The 24,913-nt window shown below is 30.3% G+C and overlaps 1 protein-coding gene across 1 annotated transcript; it reads right to left on the reverse strand.

Annotated features, from left to right (window-relative positions):
* Positions 1-1,792: 1,792 nt before the first annotated feature.
* LOC113513673 (vitamin K-dependent protein C-like) lies at positions 1,793-10,861 on the reverse strand. The gene is made up of 7 exons (XM_026897665.3): positions 10,683-10,861; positions 9,480-9,646; positions 7,222-7,711; positions 5,837-6,016; positions 4,451-4,619; positions 2,992-3,188; positions 1,793-2,275 (listed from the first exon to the last, which is right to left on the reverse strand). Exons 1-7 carry the CDS (start codon positions 10,747-10,749, stop codon positions 1,884-1,886), a joined length of 1,662 nt encoding a protein of 553 aa, XP_026753466.2. The 5' UTR covers positions 10,750-10,861; the 3' UTR covers positions 1,793-1,883.
* Between the last annotated feature and the right edge of the window lie 14,052 nt (positions 10,862-24,913).

Consider the following 24,913-nt stretch of genomic DNA (forward strand, 5'->3'; position numbering starts at 1 on the left):
ATTAACAGTAGATAAGTAGTCTTAGGTTAGTCGGTCAATGGTTCGGAAGTCCCAAGATTGAATCCCAGACAACTTTCCTAAGTTATTCAAATATATGTTTAGATCATAAAAATATTGTCATTTTGTGGTTCGTAGGCTGCATTACGTGGTTGAAATTCTTTTTGACTTTGTGTAATCTAAAAATCGATTTTAAATAGTTATTATATTAGTTTATTATGTAATAAAATTCATAATACAATACTGCGAGAAAGAGTTTGTTATTGGTTTGTAGAATGCCAGATAAATGGTTTTTGAAACATATATATAAAAACCGGCACGCATTCATGATATGAGTTATGAAAGTGGCTAAAGTAACTATTTCAAGTAAAAAGAGTTACAAAGCCAGTACCTTTAAGTGATATGAACATATATAAGTAATATAATATATCAAATAATGTAATATACACATATATATTTGCAATTTATTTTAACACGCATACTACCCTCGAAACCTTTGTCTTTTGTGTCACATCTATTTAGAAAAAAAAAATCCGTTCCCGCTTCGTGCAGCGAATAGCGGTCATTCGTCCGACACTTTTAAGGAGAAGGGCACTCTTGGGAAATCTGCACTCCCTCGGCCGCCTGATAATAGTGTTTGCTCATTTAAGTGTACTCCAGCCTCCTGCCGGATTGTGTTGCTTTATATGGGGTAAGAAGAGTGCTTTCAAGTGAGTCCTTTGCGACAATGCTGCAACTGTTATAAGAGTCATGCAGTCAATTAAAATATACTTATGAACTATTTAAGTATTTTATATTTATGTTGTGAAGTTAATTTTACCATATTTACATAAGGTAATATCTTTTATTGATCAAACTGGGACTCTATTGTATGTGCGAATGCTTATTTCACTTTTCATTGTTGTATTGCACCAATACTGATATCAATGGCACTGTACGTTGGAAAGGTTATAGAATAATTACTATACGGATTTAAATATTTTTTCACTTACTATATGTATATTATGATAGTGTGAAATATAGGATGAAATTTGAATTGTTAGCAGCCTTTGAAAGAAACATGAGTCCAAAAACGATAAAAGGTTTTGAACCTCCCGTGTTAATATGGCGCATTTAGCTGTTAAATTATGAGTAGTATAGAGAATTTAAAATTCTTTGAAATTTTTTATCATGTAAGTTCTGTCCAAATGGTATATAGTATGGGTACATTACGTACCGATTTGATTTTGATTTTAACTTACATATATACAAGGACCATAATCTATTAATCCTGGGATTATTAGTAATATGGTCAAACAGCTCTATTACTAGTAATATTTCCAACCAACGAACCAACTGACCTGCGGGTCTACCATGAAATGAAATTCCGAAATATCGGACTTAATTTCGTGTTTTTGTTTATACCAAATGCGGATCAATAAATGGAATTTAACATTTCGTTCGGCATACATCCTTCCATAAAACTCCAAAGGGACAATATTTTAACATTTTTAATATTTCAAAACGACATGTATTATGTAATTTTAACATCAAATTTGTGTTTTGTTTGGCTCCGAAATTTCGGAAAACACTTCATGGTAGGCCCTCTGTTTTCATCTTCATTCATTACCTTTCACCATGCCCCGCCAGCGTATACTGTTAGCGCAGACGGGGTTACCATTCCATTATCAACAATAAAAAAATAATCAGTCAATTCTTGTAAAATGTAACAGTCTCATTATTGCAGAGATATATATTATTCTTATGGTTCTTGGTAGTGCTTCAAATTTTAAATATCTAAATAAAATAAAAAATGCAGGTTGTAAACATTTAATATTGTCAGGAAAAATTAATTTAATAAAATTAATGTATCAGACAACATATGTACACTTAAATATTTTAATAATTTAATTTTTTATGTGCTCACCTATCCATTGTAAATAATGATAAATATTGGTATATAATGATGGTACGGATGTACCACACGGCGAGTCGGCTCTCTTGCCGCTGACCACACCAGCTACAAAGTACTTTCCTTCGTAAACCATCATTAGTGGACCTCCAGAATCTCCTTTGCATGTGTCTTCACCGGAATGCCCCGCCGCACAAAGTTGCATTTTCGATAAATGCGGATAATATTTCACACATTGCCTTTGTGGTACTAGATTCACGAAAGTCGATTGTTTGATGTCGGATTTATATTTACCATTGCGACCCCAGCCAGCGACCGACAGTCGTAAATTGAAGAAATCCGGGTCATCGATATTAATAGGTGGTAAGCAAATAGGTCGGATATAATCTTATATCCGACCTAAATGGGAAAAAAAATATATTAACCCATTTGGGTTAAGTTAGGTTATTATTTAATAAGACTGTGGTACACCTTAATAAATAAAAATTTTCATGTCATTAATTCTCGCTAACCGCTCAACCGATTTTAATGAAGTTTTGTAAATTTTGTAAATATTGTTTGCTCCAATTTGGAGAATGGATAGTTTTTATCCCGATAACAAAAATTAAAAAAAAAATATGATACGGGGCAAAACAATATTTACTGGCTTAATTGGCAATATATAGATTAGTTATGCTTTTAGCATTAAGTCCGCCATGTACACATGTTTGTACTAATGAATAAATAAATAAATAAATAGTAAATAACAAAAAATTCTCTCATCATTATTTTAATGCATACTCGTCTGTTTCTCTCACCAAATAGCCGTGATTAGATTTTAGACTCTTATAGATGTATTTTGGTTTTACAAATAATAAAATATATATATTATAGATTTTTCAAAGCACCATACTGTTGCTAAGAATGATAATGCATTAGGTGTAAGCATCACAAAATAATATGTGAATCTATGTTGCTGTTCTTGTTTATGGGCAAAGGTTACCATGTTCCATCAGGTAGGCCGTCGGCTTGTTTTTCATTTTGAATTATGACGTAACATTTTATGTATCCAATAACATTTATATCAATAAATAAATACTATTATTTACTCATAATTAGTTTACCTGTATAAGGCGCGTTACCGCGAAGTCTTATCAATGCTATGTCATTATAAAGCCTATTTTCGTCGTAGTTTGGATGCGAGATAACGTCTTCAGCATGCATCACTATATTTTCCACACACTTCTGTCCTTTGCCAAATACTATTTTGCAATCTTTTGGAAATGTTCGCTTATCAAACTCAGATAAGTATACTTCGACACTGGAACAAGTAATATAGTTTCCTCAATCAAAAATGAAATAATAAAAAATGGAATAGAATGAAGTCGCAAAAATAGACAAAAAGTAATAAAACTATCCATCTAAGTGATTATGTCCTCTATAATTTCTAGGATTAATGATGTGTTTTGATTTGATGGGAGGGATGTGCCATTGAAGTTACAAAATACTTATAACTCAACCGTTTTCTGTAATACTGAACATATAGGAGGTCACAGACTACCATAAGCGATGTTCCTGAGCCACCTGCATCCTCTGACTGTCTGCAATACATTTGAGGTCGTCATTTCATCTAGTGGGGGGTCGTCGTACACTGCATTTGCCCGTACGGGATCGCCACTTAAAAACCTTTATTCCCTATCGGTTGTCACTTCTTCGAACTATATGATCAGCCCATTGCCACTTCAGCTTGCTTATCTTTCGTTCTTTAATGGATATTCATATTTTGACGAACACTCAGGTTATGGAATGAGCTCCCTGCCGAGGTTTTCTCAAGAGACTACAGCATGGGGTTCTTCAAAAGGGGGATAAAGAGGTTTCTTCAGGGTCGGCATCGCGCGCGTAATACCTCTGGTATTGCAGGCGTTCATAGGCTACGGTAACCGCTTACCATCAGGTGGGCCGTATGCTTGTTTGCCACCTCAGTGGTATAAAAAAAAAATTTCGGTCACACAAAGAAACTCCGAACATAGCCCTTCCATAGCTCGCTGAGTAATTTGAAGCTTTTGCATGTAAGCAACCGTGTAGAACTATATATCGGCTCCATAAGTCATCACTGGCGACATGCACTGGTGAAAGACCTTCGTCTTTCAGATAGAGCACTTGCAAAATCATATTTAATATCTTATTTTTCAGGATTAGCACATGAGGGGTGTTGATGTCTGTAGGCGACGTTTACTTCTTCCCGTCAGGTTAGTGGTCAACTTGTTAAACTGGGGGTAAAGGGATTGTTAGTAATGGGGTCAAATAGCCCCATTACTGGCAATATATCCTGTCAGGTCGACCTCCACGTGGTTCCCCCTGGAAACCATCGTGAACAATTCTTGTTGAATTCGTCACGATGGGCTAACTGGCCTGCTTCATCCTCACCTATCATTCTTCACTGGTGCTCCGCCGGTGTATACCGATAGCGCGGGTGGAGTTATCATTCCATTATCACCCATTAAAAAAAAAACTTGTTAAACTAAGTTGTACAAAAAACAAAAGCTGATGAAAAAATAAATAATTAAATATGTGTACACTTACTCTATGACAATAGCACCTTCATCAACAACACAATGTCCTGCTGTTAACACGTAACGAGAACTAATAAGCGAACCCCCACAGCTGAAGGATGCTGTATTTTTTACATAGTCAAATGTGGTTTTTAATAAAACTGTCCATGGGAATTGTTCTAATTCTGTTTCTTTACCACCTGTAACCAATAATATCACGTGGATATAAGAATTAAGTTAATTAGAATTACTTATGTGGTCATAATACTGTCAGTATATACAGTGAAACTTGGTTAAATAAGACATCAAGAGACCTTTAAGTTTACTTTGCTTACAGAGGTATTTCACTTGCCCAGTGTCTCAGTTATCCATATATAAATATATAGCTGTCTAATTTACAGAGGGTTTCATTAATAGGGGTCAGAATACAGATTATTTCAGTTGTGAAATTACGGTTATTAAATTATTTAACGTGTTGTCTAATAATTATACGTAAGTTTTAATCTTAGAAATAAAAATAATAATATTATAGGTAATAAATGTAATAAACAAAATATTCAAACACGTTTTTTTACAAATAATACAAAAATGTAAACAGAATGTATCGATAAAAGGAATCGGTCATTTTTGTTTGTCTTTTAGAAGTATCAGCCATTAGATGTTTTTCTAAGATATAAATTTTATCAAATATGTTTTGGTCACCAATTGATATCATTTCAAAGTAACTGTGCAAAGTTTTACTAGCAAACCTCATCGCCAGAAAAACATTGATTTGTGGGCACTGATTGTCTTTACTTAAGTGCAAAATTTGCGGGTAGAATAAAAATAAGTAAGTAAGAAATTGAAATGCAAAATAGCCCAAGTTAGAGAGGTAATAAATTGATGTTGTCTTAGTTACAGAGGTTAATAGAAATAAAATTCACTCGTTGTCTAAATTATAGAGTTAACTGTGACTATAAAATCGAAAGAACGGAACCCAAATATAGTAGTTTATTTCGTCCCACTAACTAAATTTAGTGCCAAAGTGTTGAGACCTCAGCATAAGTTAAGTTATGGAGGTTTCTCCCTTATCCAGGTCCCACTTAACCAAGTTTCACTGTATATGCTTATAAAGTAGAAAAGGGACGTATAGTAGATAGATAAAGGATATATCTCTCTTTTAGTTTTTACAAAAGTAAACAAATTTCTTTTAAAAACATATTTAAATGGATTTTGGTTTATATAATAAAAGTACGGTAACAATTTCGTGGCTACAAGAATATTTGTAGGAATTTGCAAGAACTAACTAGGTAATATCTAAAACAATTGCTGTATTTTATATAATAGTTCTTATCAGAAAATTTGTTGTAAAAAAACATTTTTAAATCTTTGGTATATTAATGTACAAAATTACTTTACTTTATTTAACTTTACATGCCTGCTATGCGGTTGTCTATGGTGACATTCACTTTTTCTTCATCAGGAGATCGTTTGTATCGACCATAATTTCTATAATTATCCATTGGAGATTTCCATAGCTTCAAAGGGGAATTAATTCGAGGATATGCCCTGTTGTAACGAGAGTTCCAGCGATTTTGGCTAAAATTTGGTGATTGTGCTAAAAAGGTGAATAAATAATAAATTTTATTATTGTTACATATAGCTGTGCAATTGTGTGTTATTTATTAATTATACGGTTAGTATGTATCTTTCAATTAATTAGAAATTAGAAAGTAACTATTTATTTATTAATTATTCATAAACATATAGAGACATATTTAATGCGTACAAATATTTGATAAGTTAACATATAATATAACGATATAGTAATAGTTAATGTATACTACAAATCCGGCTCGGTTTCGCTTGGGTAAATATAATTTTTAAAAATAATGTATAACCTACTTTACTCTCTGATAATGTAGCTTTCTAATAATATAATTTTAAAAATCAATGGAGTAGTTTTTGTATTTATCTATTACGTTTAAATAATAAAATTTTCCTCGTTTAAAATTAGTATAGAAAACCACAGTCCATCGTATATGTCATTTACTTAATGTTATCAAAAGTAGGTATTTAGTTGTTCTAGAAAACTCTAAAAACTAATTAATAGAAACGTGGAAAAATAAACCGTATTCATTCGTGATACATAAGGGAATTATTTAAAGCATTTATGAATAAAATGCAGTTTAACAAAATTGAACACATTAATTAATGACAACTTTGTAGTGTAGCTGTTCAACTACATAGTTTAACATATCGCCTTATTTTCTTATGATCGCGATTTCGATTCCTGAACATTATAAACATTTGTATTTATGACTGATTGTTATTGATTTAGGTAATATGTATATATTAATAAAGAAAAGTATTTTAATATTCCTGTCAGTTATTTAATAGTCGTAATATAAGTTTTGCTTATTTTATAACTAGATAGAATTGTGTAATATGTCTCTTTTAATGCAACTTAGAATGGCAAATAAGCTGACGTCGCCTATAGACATGAGCAGTACCATGGACATAACAGAGTATGTTTCACCCATGATACTCCCTATGCGTTGCCATTTCTTAGGACTCAGCTGTTATTCCTCTGTGTCCTGTAAATTCACTGCCATATCCCACCTTTCAAACTGAAACACAGCCATTCAAATACAACTGCTTCACGGTGGAAACACGAATGGGACAGAGGTACCCAAACAAACGACTTTTGTATAAAGTCTCCCTCTGATAATGTCTAAGGATTATTAATATTAATAAAATTGTTAGAACATCAAGCCATATGATGAGATTTAAAAAGAAATATATCTTTCAAAACATATCTACCAGTAATCCTATCAGGATCGGTTGCCTCTCGTCCACAGCATCCACTTTGACTATCGGGGGGTAAGCTCGTTACTGGACACTGACCTCCTAAATTACCCGCCCCAAAAGGATTACCCTCCATATTATTATTCCTATTCACACTTTGGAAATAGGGATTCTGATTTTGTACGAAACCTTGTTGTATAGGATTTGACATTGGTTTTCGGTTATTATACCAGGGGCCCTGCTGGTATGGATTATACATGTTATTAAAATTATTATCGGGTAAACCTCCGAACATGTTAGCGATATCGAAATTTTTATTATTCTTGATGTCTGCGTTGTGGTTCTGGTTTTCATATGTAGGTAAACGTTCAGTTTTTACTCTTTGTACATTAGGTTCAGTTGATGGTTTATGGCTGTTGTGGTTATTTTTACTTAAATTGATTTGGTAATTATTTGATGGTCGTTTTTTGTTTTCCGCCCCCCAAATAAAATTTGGACAGCATACCTGAAATAAAATATACTTCAGTATCTACTAGAAGTGACCTTTTTTTTACAACACAGGGGGCAAACGAGCATGCGGCTCACTTGATGGTAAGCGACTACCGCCGGCCATGGTCACCCACATCACCAACGGCATTGCAGGTGTGCTGCCGGGCTTTAAAAGGGAATATGCTCTTTTCTTAAAGTTTTTTGTTTGTTTTTTATCTAAGTCAATTAGCATAAAATGTATCTATCCCTTTTATTAAACTAGAAATAATTAACAAATGTATATCCGTGTACTAAAATTTATTTAAATTTGAGCAACTGTTTCGAGTGATTCAATAATAAGCACCTAAATATCTTTATTAACTTTCATAATATTAATATCATATTAACATTTTATTAAAAACGATAATAATTAAAAAAATTAATTAATCGTTTAAGTATATATCCAGAAAGATAAAACAGGTACAGTACGTTTTGTTATATATTGCAAAGTAGGTATAGAGAATATTTGTAATATTTTTTAAGTTTTTTGTAGATTTTTGACCAAAATTTCAAAAAAAAATTTGTTTAACTTTTATTCCCTTATATTAATTATAAATAAGTATTGCTCATCTACTTACAATTTTATTATATTATTAAAATAGTACTGGATCTAGAAATTGAAATATATATAGATATAGACATCATATAGATAAATTTATCAATATATCAGATAAACATATAAAGGTATTATTTAAACGTTCTATAGGGGAAGTTTAGAAATATTTACCCGTGTTTTGATATGAAATATTAATCGTATCTGTAGAATTAATGTTGTAAACTTTATATTATATTTCATTAAAAAAATTGAACAAAAAACGTACTGCATTGGTTGTTTATTTATGCAATCAATTTGTCACTTCATACAGGCATTATCATTGCAGCAAAATAATGAAATGACACGTTTATTTTGTAATAAATCACTTCATTGTACACTGATAATGAAAATGCAATTTCGCACAAAACTGTATTTTGAACAGTAGCTCGTTAATAATTGTTTATTAAATTAAACAATAGTTTATTACTTGTTACGATTTTCTTATGTCTTGTTTATTAATTTTTACAATTAAATTATGTTCGTTAGTGATTACTTATAGGTAAACTTGTAATAATTAATATAAATGTAAAATTGTGAAAACATTTTGTTTAACACTTAAACGGCAGTAAGGAAATATTAAGTGAAATTTATATTAATGTTATCCATCAATCGGTTGGAAAATATAATAATGTTATCCATCAATGTTTTACTACTATTAACTATTCTTCTTCAGACATATATCTCTCCATCTTTCCATACCTGTCTATCCTTTGCCACTTGCATTCACTTTGTGTCAGTTTATTGCCAAATATCTTCTGACAATTTTTTGAGTTAATGGGAGATTTTTATTTTACTATTATTTATGATTTCATAAAGGAATAAATCTTTCTTAGAATTAATACTTTAATTACATAATAATTTGAAGTAATATTCCAGTACAGTCAAAGATTTTACAACACTAAAGAAGTGTTAGATTTGCTTTTTATTTTGTAAATAAAATACAGCTTATGTAACTTACTGATATAGGTGAAAGAATATTTAAATTTATTTAAGTATTTTTTGAGTTTATCTTTAAACAAAAATTTCCCTTTTTTAAATAACCATTTAAATAATAAGAGGACCAAATCAAATAAAGTGAATTAAATTTACCCCCAATAGGTATATTGAATAGTTTTTTCTCGTATTGTAATACATACTGAAACTATATTACCAAATCTCCTTTCGCTTTTGACGAGAATCCAAACATTGGGCTTGATTTATTTGTCTGGGAATCTTGACACTGAGACTGAAATCTCTCCACCCAGTCTTCTTTTTCCTTATTGTTCAATTGCCCATAAAAAGCACAATTTTCCACAGGTACACATTCTTCACACTGTTCTGTAATTACATTAGTAGTAAAGTATTAATAGAGGAAGTAATACTTAGAAAGTTAAACTTAGTCTGTTTGATAACTCAAAATGACAAGGTTCTTCCTTTATTATTTATAAATATCCATAGTTGGGTATAGAGATACTATGAGTGATATTAGAAAATCTACGTTATACACCCTCGTAAAATACGTTCAAGCTAGGTTACTCATTGTCTTTTCAACAATACAAGTACGAAATATTTCTGTACCTTTCTAAATTTACAAGTACACAGTTTCATGATCAGTTAAATACAGTATTTTTCAGTCTTTAATTAGGTATTGTGTGAGGTAGCTTACGTCTTATTATTTATTTTATATCCTTCATAATTTTTTCACTATGCTACAATAATAATGTTTCGTTGAAATTGCAAAAGAAATACCAAAAAAATATACAAATAATCTGAATCACCTTCTCTTTTTGAAATTGTATAAAAATAAATGTAGATACTGCATACATAGTACATGTGACCACGAACTCACAGGTTTGTTAATCTTCAGCACTTGGATATTGCAGTGACACACTATTAGCATAAGCAAAGTTTACATATACTGTTTTACATGAAAATTAGCATGTAGCGAACATTGCAAATTTTTTAGTTTCTAATAAAATTGTAGCATTTTTATAGTAGGTATAGACTTGCACAGACGAGGGACATGTTTTTCTTTGTAGACTTTTACCATTAAAACAGAACTTAATATTGGATTTTTTATTTTACTTTGAATGGTAAATATATTGACGTCTTACCTGATAGTGGAAACTCTCACCAGTGAACATGAACAGTGATGCTATTCCTAAAGACTAGGTATATGGAGATGTAACTTCCTAAATTAAGTAGATGTTATAAATGATCTATATTTACCAACAAATAGTTAAATTATAATAATTCAAGTAAAACAATAGAAATATATTTATTAATTTTTAATTGAACACAGGTTAATTGTTTTACACAATATCTATATATAGGTAAATACTTATATAACTTGTAATTAGCTTAAAAAACCTACCTTTTGGTACACCGCACACAAACAATAAGTTTACATTTAGCAGTATATAAATCCAAAAGTATATCATTTTCTTAATTTAAATATCACAAAGTCACTTAACAAATGACAATTGATTTGTCATCGCACCCCAACAACAACAACTGAGTTATTGTAACAGAACCGTCTTAATTATCAGGAATCTCGTTTGTGGGTATTTGCCACTAATTATATACTTTACCTGATGTTGATTGGTCTATTCAATTTGATGACATGCGATTATATGTTTTAATAGCCTTCGGAATGAAAATAATACTAATGAAAAAATAAAATACGTCAATGGAAAAATATGAATATGTAGAACAAAATCTTATAATAAGGAACGTGGATGTTAGTATTACATACATATATATTAATTGCGCCTATCTCCCTATACTAGTATTTATAGTGCCATTTTCCTTTTGTTATAAAAATCACCAAAAAATAAAATTATTTTTATTTTCTTTTTTCTTATTCTTACATAACAGATTTTTTTTAATGATAAGTGGAGGGTACTCTAGTAGAAACAATTTTTATATGAATAGACTACAGTGTATTCGTATAAAAATTGTAGATTTTAAGTAATTGTGCACTTTATCAATAAATTTTTGGTCCTAAATAAGTAAAAAATTTTGAATTACAATTATATTTTGGTTTGTATTTCTAAATGAAATTCATATCGCAGTAAGTATAAAGACAAGAGATTGACGTAAGCAACATTACAGATAGTATTTTCCTAATGGTTTTTATACATATTAAGCTACATCCGTCAACTATTTACATTTAGATTTGTCTGTGGTCATACACTTTATTTAATATTCAATCTTATACGAGTATCTATTTACTATCACAAAATTTATATAGTTTATAGATTCTGATAAAGGATTCTTGTTATCAATACACACTTTTCCACTGACTTAAAAAAAAAAAGAAGGATCTCAATTCGGTTATATTTTTTGTTTGTTAGGTACTTCATAACTCCGTTAGTTATAAACCGATTTAGAAAAATCATTTTTTATCTGAAAGAATATACTTACGCCCCATATAAATTTTATCGAAATCGGTTCAATTCAAATTTTCAAACAAAAATTTAAAATCATATTTTATCAAAATAACTAACTGGTTTTGCCACAATTGAAGACGATTTTTATAGCATTCAGAATGTAGGTATATAGTACAATTATTTAACTTGTAGTAGTTATAATTAAGGAAAATGATTAAACGATTACATTGCAGCTATTGCTATATAGTACCTCTCATTACGCATTGTTTCATACTACATTCCTCTTAACTAATTATATGGAAACAAAAACCGCTTCAAAAGCAGATACCTTTGATGCAATGCAGCAAATCTCAGGAATTTGCTATACAATAGTGGTGGATAGTAATTGATCAGTCACATGTAAATATTTACATGATAATATTTACATAAAATAGCCGACTACAATTATACATACATACATACATATCTGCCACGCCTGTCTCCCATTAAATGCTTCGATGAACGCTAAATGCTTCGATTCAAACAAACCTCTTTCGCTTCTTCCACATTCATCAATCTTTTCATACACGCTCAAAATAATACAATTATACTGATATAGTAAAACTAGTTATTGTAATAATAATAATATTTTTACCCATGACTTCGCCCATCTAACCGAGATATGTTCACCGATGAAGATAAAAAGTAGCCTTCTTTCTTCTTTATTCTCCATCCCATATACTACGTATATACCAAATTACATAGTGACGGATTAAGACGCTAAGAGGTAACAAATAAACTCACTATGAGGTTCATAATCTTTATATTGAATTGTAACTAAACAATAATTTTTAGAAATTTTATCTGTCTGTAAGTTGTGGTTTTCACATTTATATTCCTGAAGTTCCAACATAAATTTGGTATATGTTTTATCTTACAATTAATACGCTATCTAGAAGGGATATAACTTATTGGTTTTCTTTTTCTAAAATCTACACGTACGAAGTACTGCGCAAAAATCTAGTTCAAATAATAAAATTAGTACTGTACTACCCTGAAAGTAATTTTTATAATTGGAGCTAGTTATGCAGAAAACAGCCTTCTACATGTTTTTACATCCTAGATGTGAACTAGTTATTTCAAATTACCAATGAATCACGTATTTCATTTCAAAAGTTTCAATGAGTGGTATACGTATATAAGAGAATGCTCTTCTCCCTTTTTGGAAGTTGGTTAAAAAGAGAACGACACACGCGGAAGCAAGCCAGTTAAAAAATTCAATTAGCGGGCTAACATCGCTTCTTTACGATAACAAACAGAATCAAACAGCCCACACTCGACACGACTCTGGGAAACGAGGGGAGTGAGGACGTGTTGTTAATGTAATTGCCGATTATCGCTCTACATTACTGTTTATACTGCTATTTGTACTGTTAGGTAATGAGTTTAGATTTCAAAGGGATGATACGATGTCAATTTTGTGCGTTCTCATTTTGTGTCCACTATATATACAAGAAAATACAGGGTTGATTTTCGAACGTAATCCATTTTCCTGTTCTTGAAAATGTACAAATTATAAAGCTAATATTTAAGTTTAACAATAAGATAAATGTTACACATTTGTATTATTTTTAAACTTAAATATCAGTATAATATCAAAATAAATTGAAATTAAAAAATTGAAACTATGGATATTAATTATAAAATAAATTTAAAAAAATCTGTTTTGTAAAGCTATACCATCCAAAAAGTAATAAAATAGCCTACGTATATATATTATACTTTTTATGTAATTTTGCATGGGAATAATAGACACTTTTAATTACAGAAAAAATATAAAAGCAAAAAGGTTCAGTTTATTTAACGTAATAGCAATAAAAGTAAGTTGAAAAGGGTAATAGCTAGCTGAAAAGTATAAAGTTGTGATACTTCCGGTTTGGCTATTTTTTATAATTGTTGTTCATTTGATAATATTCTAATAAACTAATAACCGGAGTTAGACATAACTTTTTATTGCTCATAATTGATTTTATAAATCAATTATATATTACATGATAATTATATGACATACCTTATTTAATAGAAACATAAATTGGGTAAATACATTAACAATTTCAATGCTACTCTACCAATTAGTCAGTCTATTAATTGCACAAGGGAAATTTGCGTCATTTATACAGAATTCAGTTAACATAACAGGGACTTTGTAACCCTTTTGTTTAAACGGGACTTGCAGCCAATTTAATTTACTTTTTAAACGCTTGGCTACGTTCCAGTGCCAACGGTGGGTATTATAAAATGTGAAGTAATTAAAGGAAATAACTGTTGTCCAAGATGTGTCTTAAGTAGCCAGACGGCAAAATGATCGTACTGAATAACGATGTAACTGGTTGTAATGTTTCTAATAGTCAACGAGCAGTAATTCTGTTTTGCCAATGGTAGGTAAACGTTGCAAACCTTTGATACAAAGTTATAAATTGAGCAGGCAACTTTGAATTGAAGTAACATATATGATACTACACATTTTCCCCAGATACTACGAATGTTGGAGTGGTAAAATCAAGGGGAACATAAATAGAAGAGCATTCGCTATGTTGCAGTTAGCTACATGTCGCATTCGGGAAAATGCTGCCCCTAAAATGTCAATGAAAAACAAAGCAATGTGATGAAATAGCAGCGAATACATTGGGATCTTTGTTTACTGAACAGTTGGTATTTTTTGGTAAGCAATGTAACTGAAATAATTGGTTTCAAAATTTTTACTCTTATTTTACCCGATTGGTGAAAAAAGGTTAAAGTCCAAAAACGGTTGTTCTAATGAAATAAAATAGCGAAAAGTAAAAAAAAAATAGTCAAATTTATTAGATGTACTTGTATTTTATTAAATTGCCATTCTAATTGATTTGTTGATTGCTTGGTTGCTCATTATTTAATTACTTATTACAATCTTCAAAAGTTCGAAACCGTAGACATTTAGAATACGCCTTGATTCTTTTGTCCTCGTCTCGGAAGTTTGAAAATCCACACAAAATCTGGTTTCAATTTACTTGCAATTAACTCCAGGTTACGTTCACTCGAGAAGTGGCACTTAGTCGGGATGAGTTGCTTGTAGTGGATTGCGAAGGGATGAGTCTTAATTTGCAGAGATACTATAGAATAGTTTTATTTGATTAGATACACCTAAAGGAAGTAGAATATTATCTTTAGATACGTATGTATACTTAATGGGATAGTTGAAGGCATTTATCGATTAATACCTACGAATAACACCATTGTGGTGAACATAATATTCGACGCGCCCATATTACGCACAGCATATAAGAATATAATATTCCAGGGGGCGAATCTACCGCTACTAGTAGAATTAATTATGAATCTTGAAGGTGTTTCACAAAATTTTTGATATTGACCAGATTCGAACTTATATGCTTTAAGGTGAATGTTATATGTTGTATCAGCTGTTAACTGTCAACTACTGAACAAAGCCTCCCCCATAAGGGGCGTTTTACTAATAGTTGTCACGTTTGGCTGGCGGGCTGGTAACCACAGTGTGGCTTTTGGTGATGTTTTAAGAGGGATGCTACTGCCCATCCCTCGACCTTATGGTCGCCATTTACGACACCTATAGGAAAGGAAGGGGTGGCCTATTCTGTACCAGATGTTTAGTGAGAATATATTGGATTAATTTACTATTATATCACAATTCTTTGTATAAAATTTCGCAAACTAAGATAAAAAAGGTTCGGAAAAGAAAATTTGTAAAAGTAACTTAGATGTATGTAGAACAAATCTACTATTGTAAATTGATGCACATGGGCTTAAATATACATTTCTGTATAGTGACATGATATGGGAAAGTTAATAAATGATGTACACGGTCCCCACTGCACATGTCGAAACATCGATCATAGTTCTTAATCACGCTGAAACATGGGGTAGGACCCCAGTCCCCACTGTTAATCAAACTATTTCACGTATAAGCATTACTATTGCTGTTTCATCTTCGAACACTAGCATAATGATACTGATGTAAGTAGTAAATGAAATTAGATTTCGTATATACTAATATTATAGAGAAGAAAGATTTTATTGTTTGTTTGTAATGAATTAACTCAAAAACTACTCAACTGATTTTAAAATATCTTTCGCGCATAGAAAGCTACATAATCAGCAAGGCTAAATATTAATTCAGAAAATTCTATTACTTCATCTATATAATTAGACTTCATGCAATCTTTTGTAAGATCGCACTTTCGCAACAAAGTTATGTTAAATATTATTTTTAATACTTATAATTTTTATACAATAACCTCATATATTCCATCATTGTCAAAAGAAAATGATGGAGAAGAAAATAAAGTGTATTTTCCTTTTTTATGGTAAATAAATATGAAAGGTTAAGCAAGTGAATAAATAACTAATAATGATCCATCATCTACATATGTTCATGTCTTGTGTTGGTATTAGTTGCGTTGTTACATATTAAAGAATCATTATACTAGATAGGAAATAATTTAAGGCTTTATTCTATAAAAAGTTGGCTTCAACCATAATGAAATTGGTATTCAGTGCAGTAGATTAAGAATTTCTTCCCTTTTTAAGTTGTTTGAGAATGATGAATGAATGCTCTTTAAGAGCTAGCCTTTAAAAAGTTCTAAACCCAATGTCAAAGCAAGAAATAACCGACTAGAAAATTTATTTCGCAGCTGAAGTATAATTTTCTCAGTTTTTGTGTACTAAATTTTACACTTCTTTTGTACTTTTGTAATGGATTCCTTTAACAACAGGGTATCAATTTATTGAAATATATGATTGTAGTCTTATATGTTTGTTATCTCTCAACGCCGTAATAATACATCTAATCGTTATGAAGGAGACTATGTAAAAAATTTGTCTGCAAATGTACTGTAGTGTATCCAACTTTCCTTCTCTTGTGAAGCAGCTGTGCTGTATTTCGTTTTTGAATTGAAGAGATATGGTACAGAGTTTTTACAAGGTTATACCTTAATTAAAAGGTATGTACCTTGTTAGGTATATAGGTACCTTGTAATTAAGCCATAACACCTTATTCACCATGATATATCATGGGTGTTACAATATTTTTTTTATTCATATTGTTGTTAATGTAATGTGTAATATGTAATAGGTTACAACTTACATCAGGTAGATCGTATAATAAAAAATCTATAAAGATTTTCTTTGAATTCATAAAATAATTCATTATTTATCTTGTTGGAATAGTCAGTTTAGAACTAAGGGTTCAGATTTTAATCGCTGTTTAGATTTAGGGAAATTGGGGCTACAAAATGTCAGGTAATAGTAATATTTGTAATACATTGAGGGTTTAGGTAATAAAAAGTTATTTGATTTTGTATCTATAACTTTTATAACTGTTATCTATTAAGGGATTTATACGAGTTACGTTATTCATATATTAGTTAGTATATTTTTATAATACTGGAAATAATAAAATATTTGAACATAAAGTTACTTTTTTTGTTCATAGTTTAACGATTCAACCAAAGTAGAAATTATTTTCAAGTTCTAGGAATAGTTATTCTGTACCTACTTATATTTGAGTACTCATTTCAAATATAATATTATACTATAACGCACAATAACGAATTGATTTGTAAACTATGTAAATGGAAAACGTATTTAACTAACAGCGGAATTCTAAATTACAAACGGAACGCAACGCTCCAACAGTCACCACTAAACACGCTAAACCAATTTGTCTCAATTCACAAGCGGCTCAACATTTATTTTTATGCTAACTCGGTTTTGCAATTGAATGATCTCTCGCTTATTTACCGTGTACACAAAATAAATAGATATATCTACGTTAAAATCTGTAATATTAGTGTTATGATGATTGTTATCATATTATTATTATTTATTATATTATGCATGTGAAATATGAGGGAGATCTATGTTCAATAGTGGACGATAATGATGATATATTTTAATAGATATGTAATAAAATAAATAAAAAAAATTAATAAAATGATATAAGAAATTATAAGTATCCAAAATAATATGTAAATATAAATCTTCTATTACATACGTAATAAAATAAGATTATGTAAATAAAAAATTCAAGACCAATAATCAAAATAAATTTGATTATTTATTTCATTTTAAAAGGTAGGCTAGTACCTAGTTTTTAATTATATTTAATATTAGACCAAAGTACCTAAATATCATATTTGTATAGCTAAGACGGCAGTAAAGAGAGGATTAATTGAACAATATAATTTTTTAAGCCAAGTTAGTACTTAATATCCTAAAAAATAGAGGATACGTCTGATAATATTACTGTAATTTTAAAATGATAATCTTATTTTATATTTTACTATTACGTTATATTTCTTTTTTATTGTTAAGGCGGCAGAGAAACAGATCGATCGATCAGATAGTTCGTCTAATGGGACACTTTTACCCATGAATATTTGCAACAAGATGCATATGAATTATTGACTTTTGACATGTGTGTTCAGTTGTTTTGTAATTTAAGATCTGTTACTAATTACTGTTGCTAGGCTAACTGCACTGTAGCAATCAGATATTTACGTATAAAAATTTTTACGAAAATATTTCGAAACGCCGCTATTAAGTTTAAAAAATGTTTTAAAATTAATTAAAAATTTACAATTTAAAGCAATCGAGCAATGAAAGAATCATCTTTAATATTATTTATTACATGACGCACAATCGGTTTAAAATTTATTTAATGAAAGTACTTCATATTAAACAATGTTTAGAAATTCTCAGACTGTTAATGAAATCAAATCTGGGCCCTTTATGCGCATATTGATGCGGGGATTTAAAAATATAAATTTCAAGCATCCCGCACAGCTGTAGCGTGGAAGCGTATTCAGAACATACTGTGTCCAGTGAATGTTATGAGCAAAAAATACGCATACCAATTTTAAAACGTTAAATAACTGCTATAAACAAGGAACGAAGATATTTAGCACTGCGCTTACAATACTGATTATTACCAAACGATTACTAGATAAATGCATGATATTGAATTAAATGACTAATTTAGTTATATATATCTAATTTCACGCCATGCCCAGTTTAGGCAGGGAGTATTAAGAGCCAAAGACAGTACTCTACACTTGAAAATTAGAAATGCAAAAAGAAATATTATGATTAACATAGACTTATTATAATATAATTATTTTATTAAAATTACGTCATACTGACGGTGAAATAGATTTGTTCCGTATAAAAACTAAATGGTAAAAAACATTTTTTTTAACACAAAGCATATGTGACATTAGGCACACAAGACTAGTTTTAAAAAGCATATCATTCCTGTTTCCACGTTCCTGTGACACCGTCATGTTTTGCTCTTTTTACATAGAATTCCATTTTTTTCGTTTCGAGTGCGTTTGTTTACAGCACAGCCGAGCGACGATAACAATGATCTTTTGACTGGCGTCAGGAAGGTGAGAACTTGAAACTAGGCGAACCTTTTTTATAAATGTTACTTTTTGAAAAAATTTACAAAACACACAGTCTGACGATAAAACTGAAACACGCTCTTGTTGTAGATTTTATAATTATAGCAGTTATGCGTAATATATATTTTTTATCATTTATGACTATTTTATATCTACGAGTACATGTAGACTCGCTTGTATGGTTTCATGGATTGAGGCAATGTGTTTATATAAAATTTTAATAGTTTAAACCTATTTTAAAATATATATAATCTTATAAGGATATATAATCAATCTAAAGATTATATAGATGGATTGATATTATATGGATGGATAGAGCGTCTCCACACAAATGCTTCGTCAAAAACAAGTCAACTAGTTTATCTATTTGTACGTGAACAGAATTACCATAATGTACATTTATTATTCAGTAATTATAAGGTTAAATTGAAAAATAAAAATGATACAAAATTCTTACAATTATATTTGCAATAATAAGATTATCAGTAATAATGATGATTCGTAATAATGTTTATGTTGATTAAAATATATATATATATATATATATATATATATATATATATATATATATATATATATATATATATATATATATATATATATATATGAATGAATGAATGAGTATACTTTATTTGCATTATAAAATATAGGAAATAAGCAAGGCAATTTACAAACACAACGATTCAAGTGTATAAGTATATTATATATATAATGGCCTGTGGTCCCGGCACAGAATATTCCTTTCCCGTGGGTGTCGTAAGAATCGACTAAGGGAGGACGAATAATAGGCAGCAGCGTCAGCAGTTAGGCTTTAGAGATTAAAGCCTAACTGCGATTGCCAACCCGCCTACCAACCGTGGCAACTTACATATGTATATTTACATATCAGAAAAAATAGTACGCAATTAAAATTAAAAAAATCAACTTGGTTGGGGAACTTTTTTATCTGGATTTTGTTTTGATTTAAAAAATATATGTACATCAAAATTTTATTAGCCAAATGGCAATTTATCCTACTAAATGCGACTACTGCGACCTGTTTTTAACTAACGATACTCCCTCTATATAATCTAAGGTCCATCTGTATGCCAAATTTAATTTTTATCAATTCAAATCTACGCAATTGATAATGTTTGTCTATAAGCGGTTCGGTATAGTAATACAATATAACTATGATTTGTAAGTAACGATGGTTCCAATTGGTTAGGTTAGTTTGTTTATCACTTATATATTTAAGAACATATGTATTCTGTTTGCTGAGTGATAGTTGTAATCTTTTTACTGCAGCTAATAAAAATCTTTGATATTTAAATAAATTGTTTAATATAAATATTATTTTCTTTACGTATATTTTTTTAAACTTAATATTTTATATTTGAATATAGATCAAAATATTTTCAAAACGATTCCATTATAAGAAGCCGTAAAATCAACACTTCAACCTCAACCCTCATTAGATTTACGACTGAAAACAGGTAAGTATTAATATTTTTTTATTTTCTTCCAAGCTATCCTCTTTACTTTCGCTCTTCTCTAAATAAGGGAGATTACTTTCTTCCTGCGGTTATAAACCGGGTATAATAAAACATTATGCGTCCCTACCGTCGACGTTATTTGTGGTTGCACATCAGCATGAAGGGCGACGTGCTAAGGCAATAGGGTACAAACACACTAGCTAGCGGAGGCTGCGTAACAATGTAGCTCAGAGTTACGACCACGGACATGAATTTTAATAGATGTCGCTACTTTGCATGTTAAATTTTGGACTCGGGATTCCTACATTAATTTATGTCGAAGAAAATTAAAAGGATTGATAAAAACCGTACTAGAGATAATATTTTAGCGAATTTTTTTTTTGACGTGGAAGGGGTTTGCTGTTAATAAATAACTTTTGTGACATTACAGTAAGTAGATTATTGGTTGTAAATAGTTTTTATATAAAACAATATAGCAGGTATTTTGTCGTCTATCTCCATCTATGTCTATGGTTACAACATACCTATTGCTTTACATTTATGTCAAAGTTACATACGACACTACGATTTGTTCATTTCTAATCTTTAAGGTTATTTACAAATAAGGTAGTGGAAAACAGTCTTTATACTATCCTAGGGTGCGAAAGGAACTGAGTACGTGGACACGATATTTGCAAATCCTTAATAATAAATGAGCAATAGGTAGGGGACTCGAGGCAGTACTTACCTATCTGTGTTTCACAGTTTGTTGACTTAATGGTTATTAGGTGACTATTTTATTTATTAATGGCGATATTATAATAAACTAGCTTTATCCCGCGGCTTTGCAAATGTGAATTAGAATAAAATATGTTATATGTGTTAATCTGTATATAATCCACTAGTTTAAATGCTTTTCATTCAATTCTTATTAATATTTAGTTATAGAGTAACAATATAATCAAAGCATTTAAGTAACTTAAAATCTTTGGAATATCTCTATTTAAACATACGTAGTTATATATGATTATGTTATATATTTAAGTGACGATGTAATGACAATGATTTTCAAAGTAGGTGTAATATATTTCAGTGTTTAGTACCAATCTGTTAAAATATTATCGAATATAATACAAAAAAGCAGTTCTCAATACTAAAACAACAAATAGAATATCTTTGGCAGCAGTCAAGAAGTGGGTTGCTAACCTATCGGCTAGCCTACGGCAATTCTCTATTGTTTTCTGTAATTTATTTCGCTAATTCACTTGGGTACTTACGTCTTATTACATTATTACGTATACTCGATCTGGGTGATTACCAAAAGTACTGGATATTCATCTGTGTTGACTGATTACATTAAAGAAAGGCTCTAATTACGTTGCTTTGTTACCCGAGGAAGTTCGATGGTTTACGAGCGCGGCCGGGCGGTGGACCGCAATCAAAATGTTTCCACAGTTGTTAGTGTGGATGTAGAGTGAATAGATGGATCAATATTCACTTTTAAACTTTTACATTGCATGGTTTATAGTTTATAAGAGACGGAAATTCCGAAATAACTCAAGTAAATTATCTAAAATTACCTAAATTCACACAGACTACACATGACTCAGCATGAGGATGGAGAGATAGAAGTAGTACTCAGCGAATCACTCTTGCAGTCCATATTTAGAGCCCGTAATTTCAATTGAAATACGAATAATACCAAAGAATAGAAATATGTTAATAATGTTAATACATAATACATTTATGAGATAATTCTCAGTAATATACATAAATGCACAATATAGTAGACACTGTCAATTTATTTATAAGCCGTTATAAGCCGAATGGTAAAGAAGCCTATTCTATTTATTAAAGCCTATTCTATGCCCCTGCATAGAATAGGTTACCCCTTCTTTTCCCGTAAGTATCGTAAGAGCCGACTAAGAGGGCAAAGTATGGGCGGCAGCGTTCTTCTTAAAACATCTCTAAAGCCCGACTGCGATTGCCAATCCGCCTGCCAAGCCTAGCAACTACTGGCAAAACCTCCCAAGGCTTATGTTCAACTTATCTTTATGGACGGTTAAAGGCTGATAAGATAAAGATGATATGTATTAATATCTACTCAGTTCTTTAAATAAATATCATTGAGTAACAAACATCTAAACATCTTTACAAACTTTGTCATTCGTAATATTAATAAAATCGAGAAAGTAATAAATTATTAATGGTAAATGTTTAAGTACGTATTGTAGCATTTCTAGAATATTAATATATCTATGTACATTCAATGTTTCTACTAGTAAGTTTACAGAGATGGATGGATCCATTTCAAAGTACACGCCTAATTGTGAGTTTAGTTAGGGAAGCCAAGACACTCGGAAGGGTTAGCTTGTACACTCTGTTATTGAAACTGTCAAGTAACGGATGCAGTTTTAAATCAATTACGTATATACTATGTTTGTAAAATAACAGTGCACTGTTTATAAAACATGTAAATGAAATTGTTAAGTTATATGGTACAATAGATATGAAAAAAGTACTTATAAATAATTATAGATGTTTAAAGTAAATAAAATTAAAAGAATTAAGGGTTGGAAGAAGAAGTAGAAGGTAAATAAAATATTCAATAAAATATTCAAATAAGAATTGACGTATACAAAAATTATAATTACCTGTAGTATTTTGAAGTTTAATCATCGGTAAGTTATTGATAATAATGAATAAATAAATAATTAAAGCCTTTTTAAATAATACTTATTTATATTACAGTTAAAATTTAAAATTGTCTCATTTAAAGGCGTTACTTGAGCCATCTTATAATAATTCCCCACCTACATATCTAAATATGTTTCAACACTCGATTTCGTTCCCTCGGCAAGAAAGAAAGTGAGTTAGCAAAGAGGTCACAGAGTTTCCAACTTATAATTTCTATAATTAGGAAATTGTTGTGATAATGCATTATCTTCTGAACCACTCGTTCCACTTTTAACATTAGACTGATCCTCTATTATAAGAATACCTTTGCCTAACCATGGGACTTTAATGAGTTTTTATTGTGATGGCCTTGAAAAATTACTCGACTACAGTAACTGAAGATTAATTTTATCATTGTTTGATAGCACACACTTGACTAATATCGGTTTGAAATTGTTGACAGCTTAATATAAACAGTATTAATTTTTGGGACTGTTAATTTTTATAAATATTCAAGAGTATGATGTTATGTGTCCAATCATCATTCAATGTTAATAAATTATGTATGAACACAATTAACCTAATGTCTATAAGTACACATACATATACAGTAATTATGAACTAAAATATAACACAAAATATAATTACCATATCACCACCATCATCATCATTATTTCAGCATTTAACTTTCCACTGCTGAACATAAGCCCCCTCTAGGGGAGTTTTGTCATGCTTGACATTAGGATTAGCAACCGCAGTTAGGCTTTGAAAATTAAAGATTGATAATTTGAGAGGAACGCTGCTGTTCATCACTCGCCCACCCTTAGTTACCTCTTACGGCACCCACGGGAAAGGAAGAGCAGCCTATTCTATGCCGGGGCCACACGGTCTTATCATATATATATACATATAAGTAATTAAATACAATTAAAACATTTGAACAACAGCTTGAAAAATAATATGGTTTTTTGTTATTATAGATTTTTAATTATTTAATATTCTAGTGTCAATAAAGAAGTCTAAGATTGATTCCAGATATATATTTTAATGTAACTAGTATCTAAACAAAATTAGATCGACATAAGTAAAGGTCAACGTTTGTCCCGCATTTATCTCCATAGGAGGCTGTTTTGGAAATATGTTCAAGGGTTTCCAGTCCTTCGCCAGGCCTCTGTTAGAGGTCTCTTCGAGATTTATGTTCGATCCTCGGTAATAAAACAACGCCCTACGTGAGATCTCCGTATTTTAGTGAGAAATATTATACGAAATCTTTGGAGACTCTAGTGCCGCTATTGTTCTTCACTTAAATATTGAAAACAAGGAAAACAGAAAAAATATAATATTTATCAACATACAAAAAATTCAAGAGAAAGTGGGTCTTATGGTTTGGCTGTATATTTATAAACTCAATCTGAGACGGACAGTGTGTTGTATAACTAAAGTTAGACGGTAGTGTATCAATCTACTCTGAAAATCCATATATGAGAATTATACAAAATTATGTTTATATTACTTTTTGTAATATTATGAACTTTTCTGAGTCTTAAACCCTAGTTATAAATAAAATTTTGACTTTAATATCTTTCTATCAATTCGTCTATAAAATAACCGCTCAAGAAAAACATTTTC

Source organism: Galleria mellonella, unplaced genomic scaffold (assembly GCF_026898425.1).
Source record: "Galleria mellonella isolate WM207_F2 unplaced genomic scaffold, CSIRO_AGI_GalMel_v1 utg139, whole genome shotgun sequence".
Lineage (NCBI taxonomy): Eukaryota > Metazoa > Arthropoda > Insecta > Lepidoptera > Pyralidae > Galleria > Galleria mellonella.

Excerpts from the sequence above, each read along its gene's own strand:
- LOC113513673 (XM_026897665.3), bottom strand. The coding sequence starts at position 10,749 with ATGATATACTTTTGGATTTATATACTGCTAAATGTAAACTTATTGTTT. Across the intron at positions 7,712-9,479 it reads CAAAAGCGAAAGGAGATTTG|GTATGCTGTCCAAATTTTAT; the intron begins GTAATATAGTTT and ends ATTTTATTTCAG. Across the intron at positions 4,620-5,836 it reads CATAGACAACCGCATAGCAG|GTGGTAAAGAAACAGAATTA; the intron begins GCATGTAAAGTT and ends TATTGGTTACAG.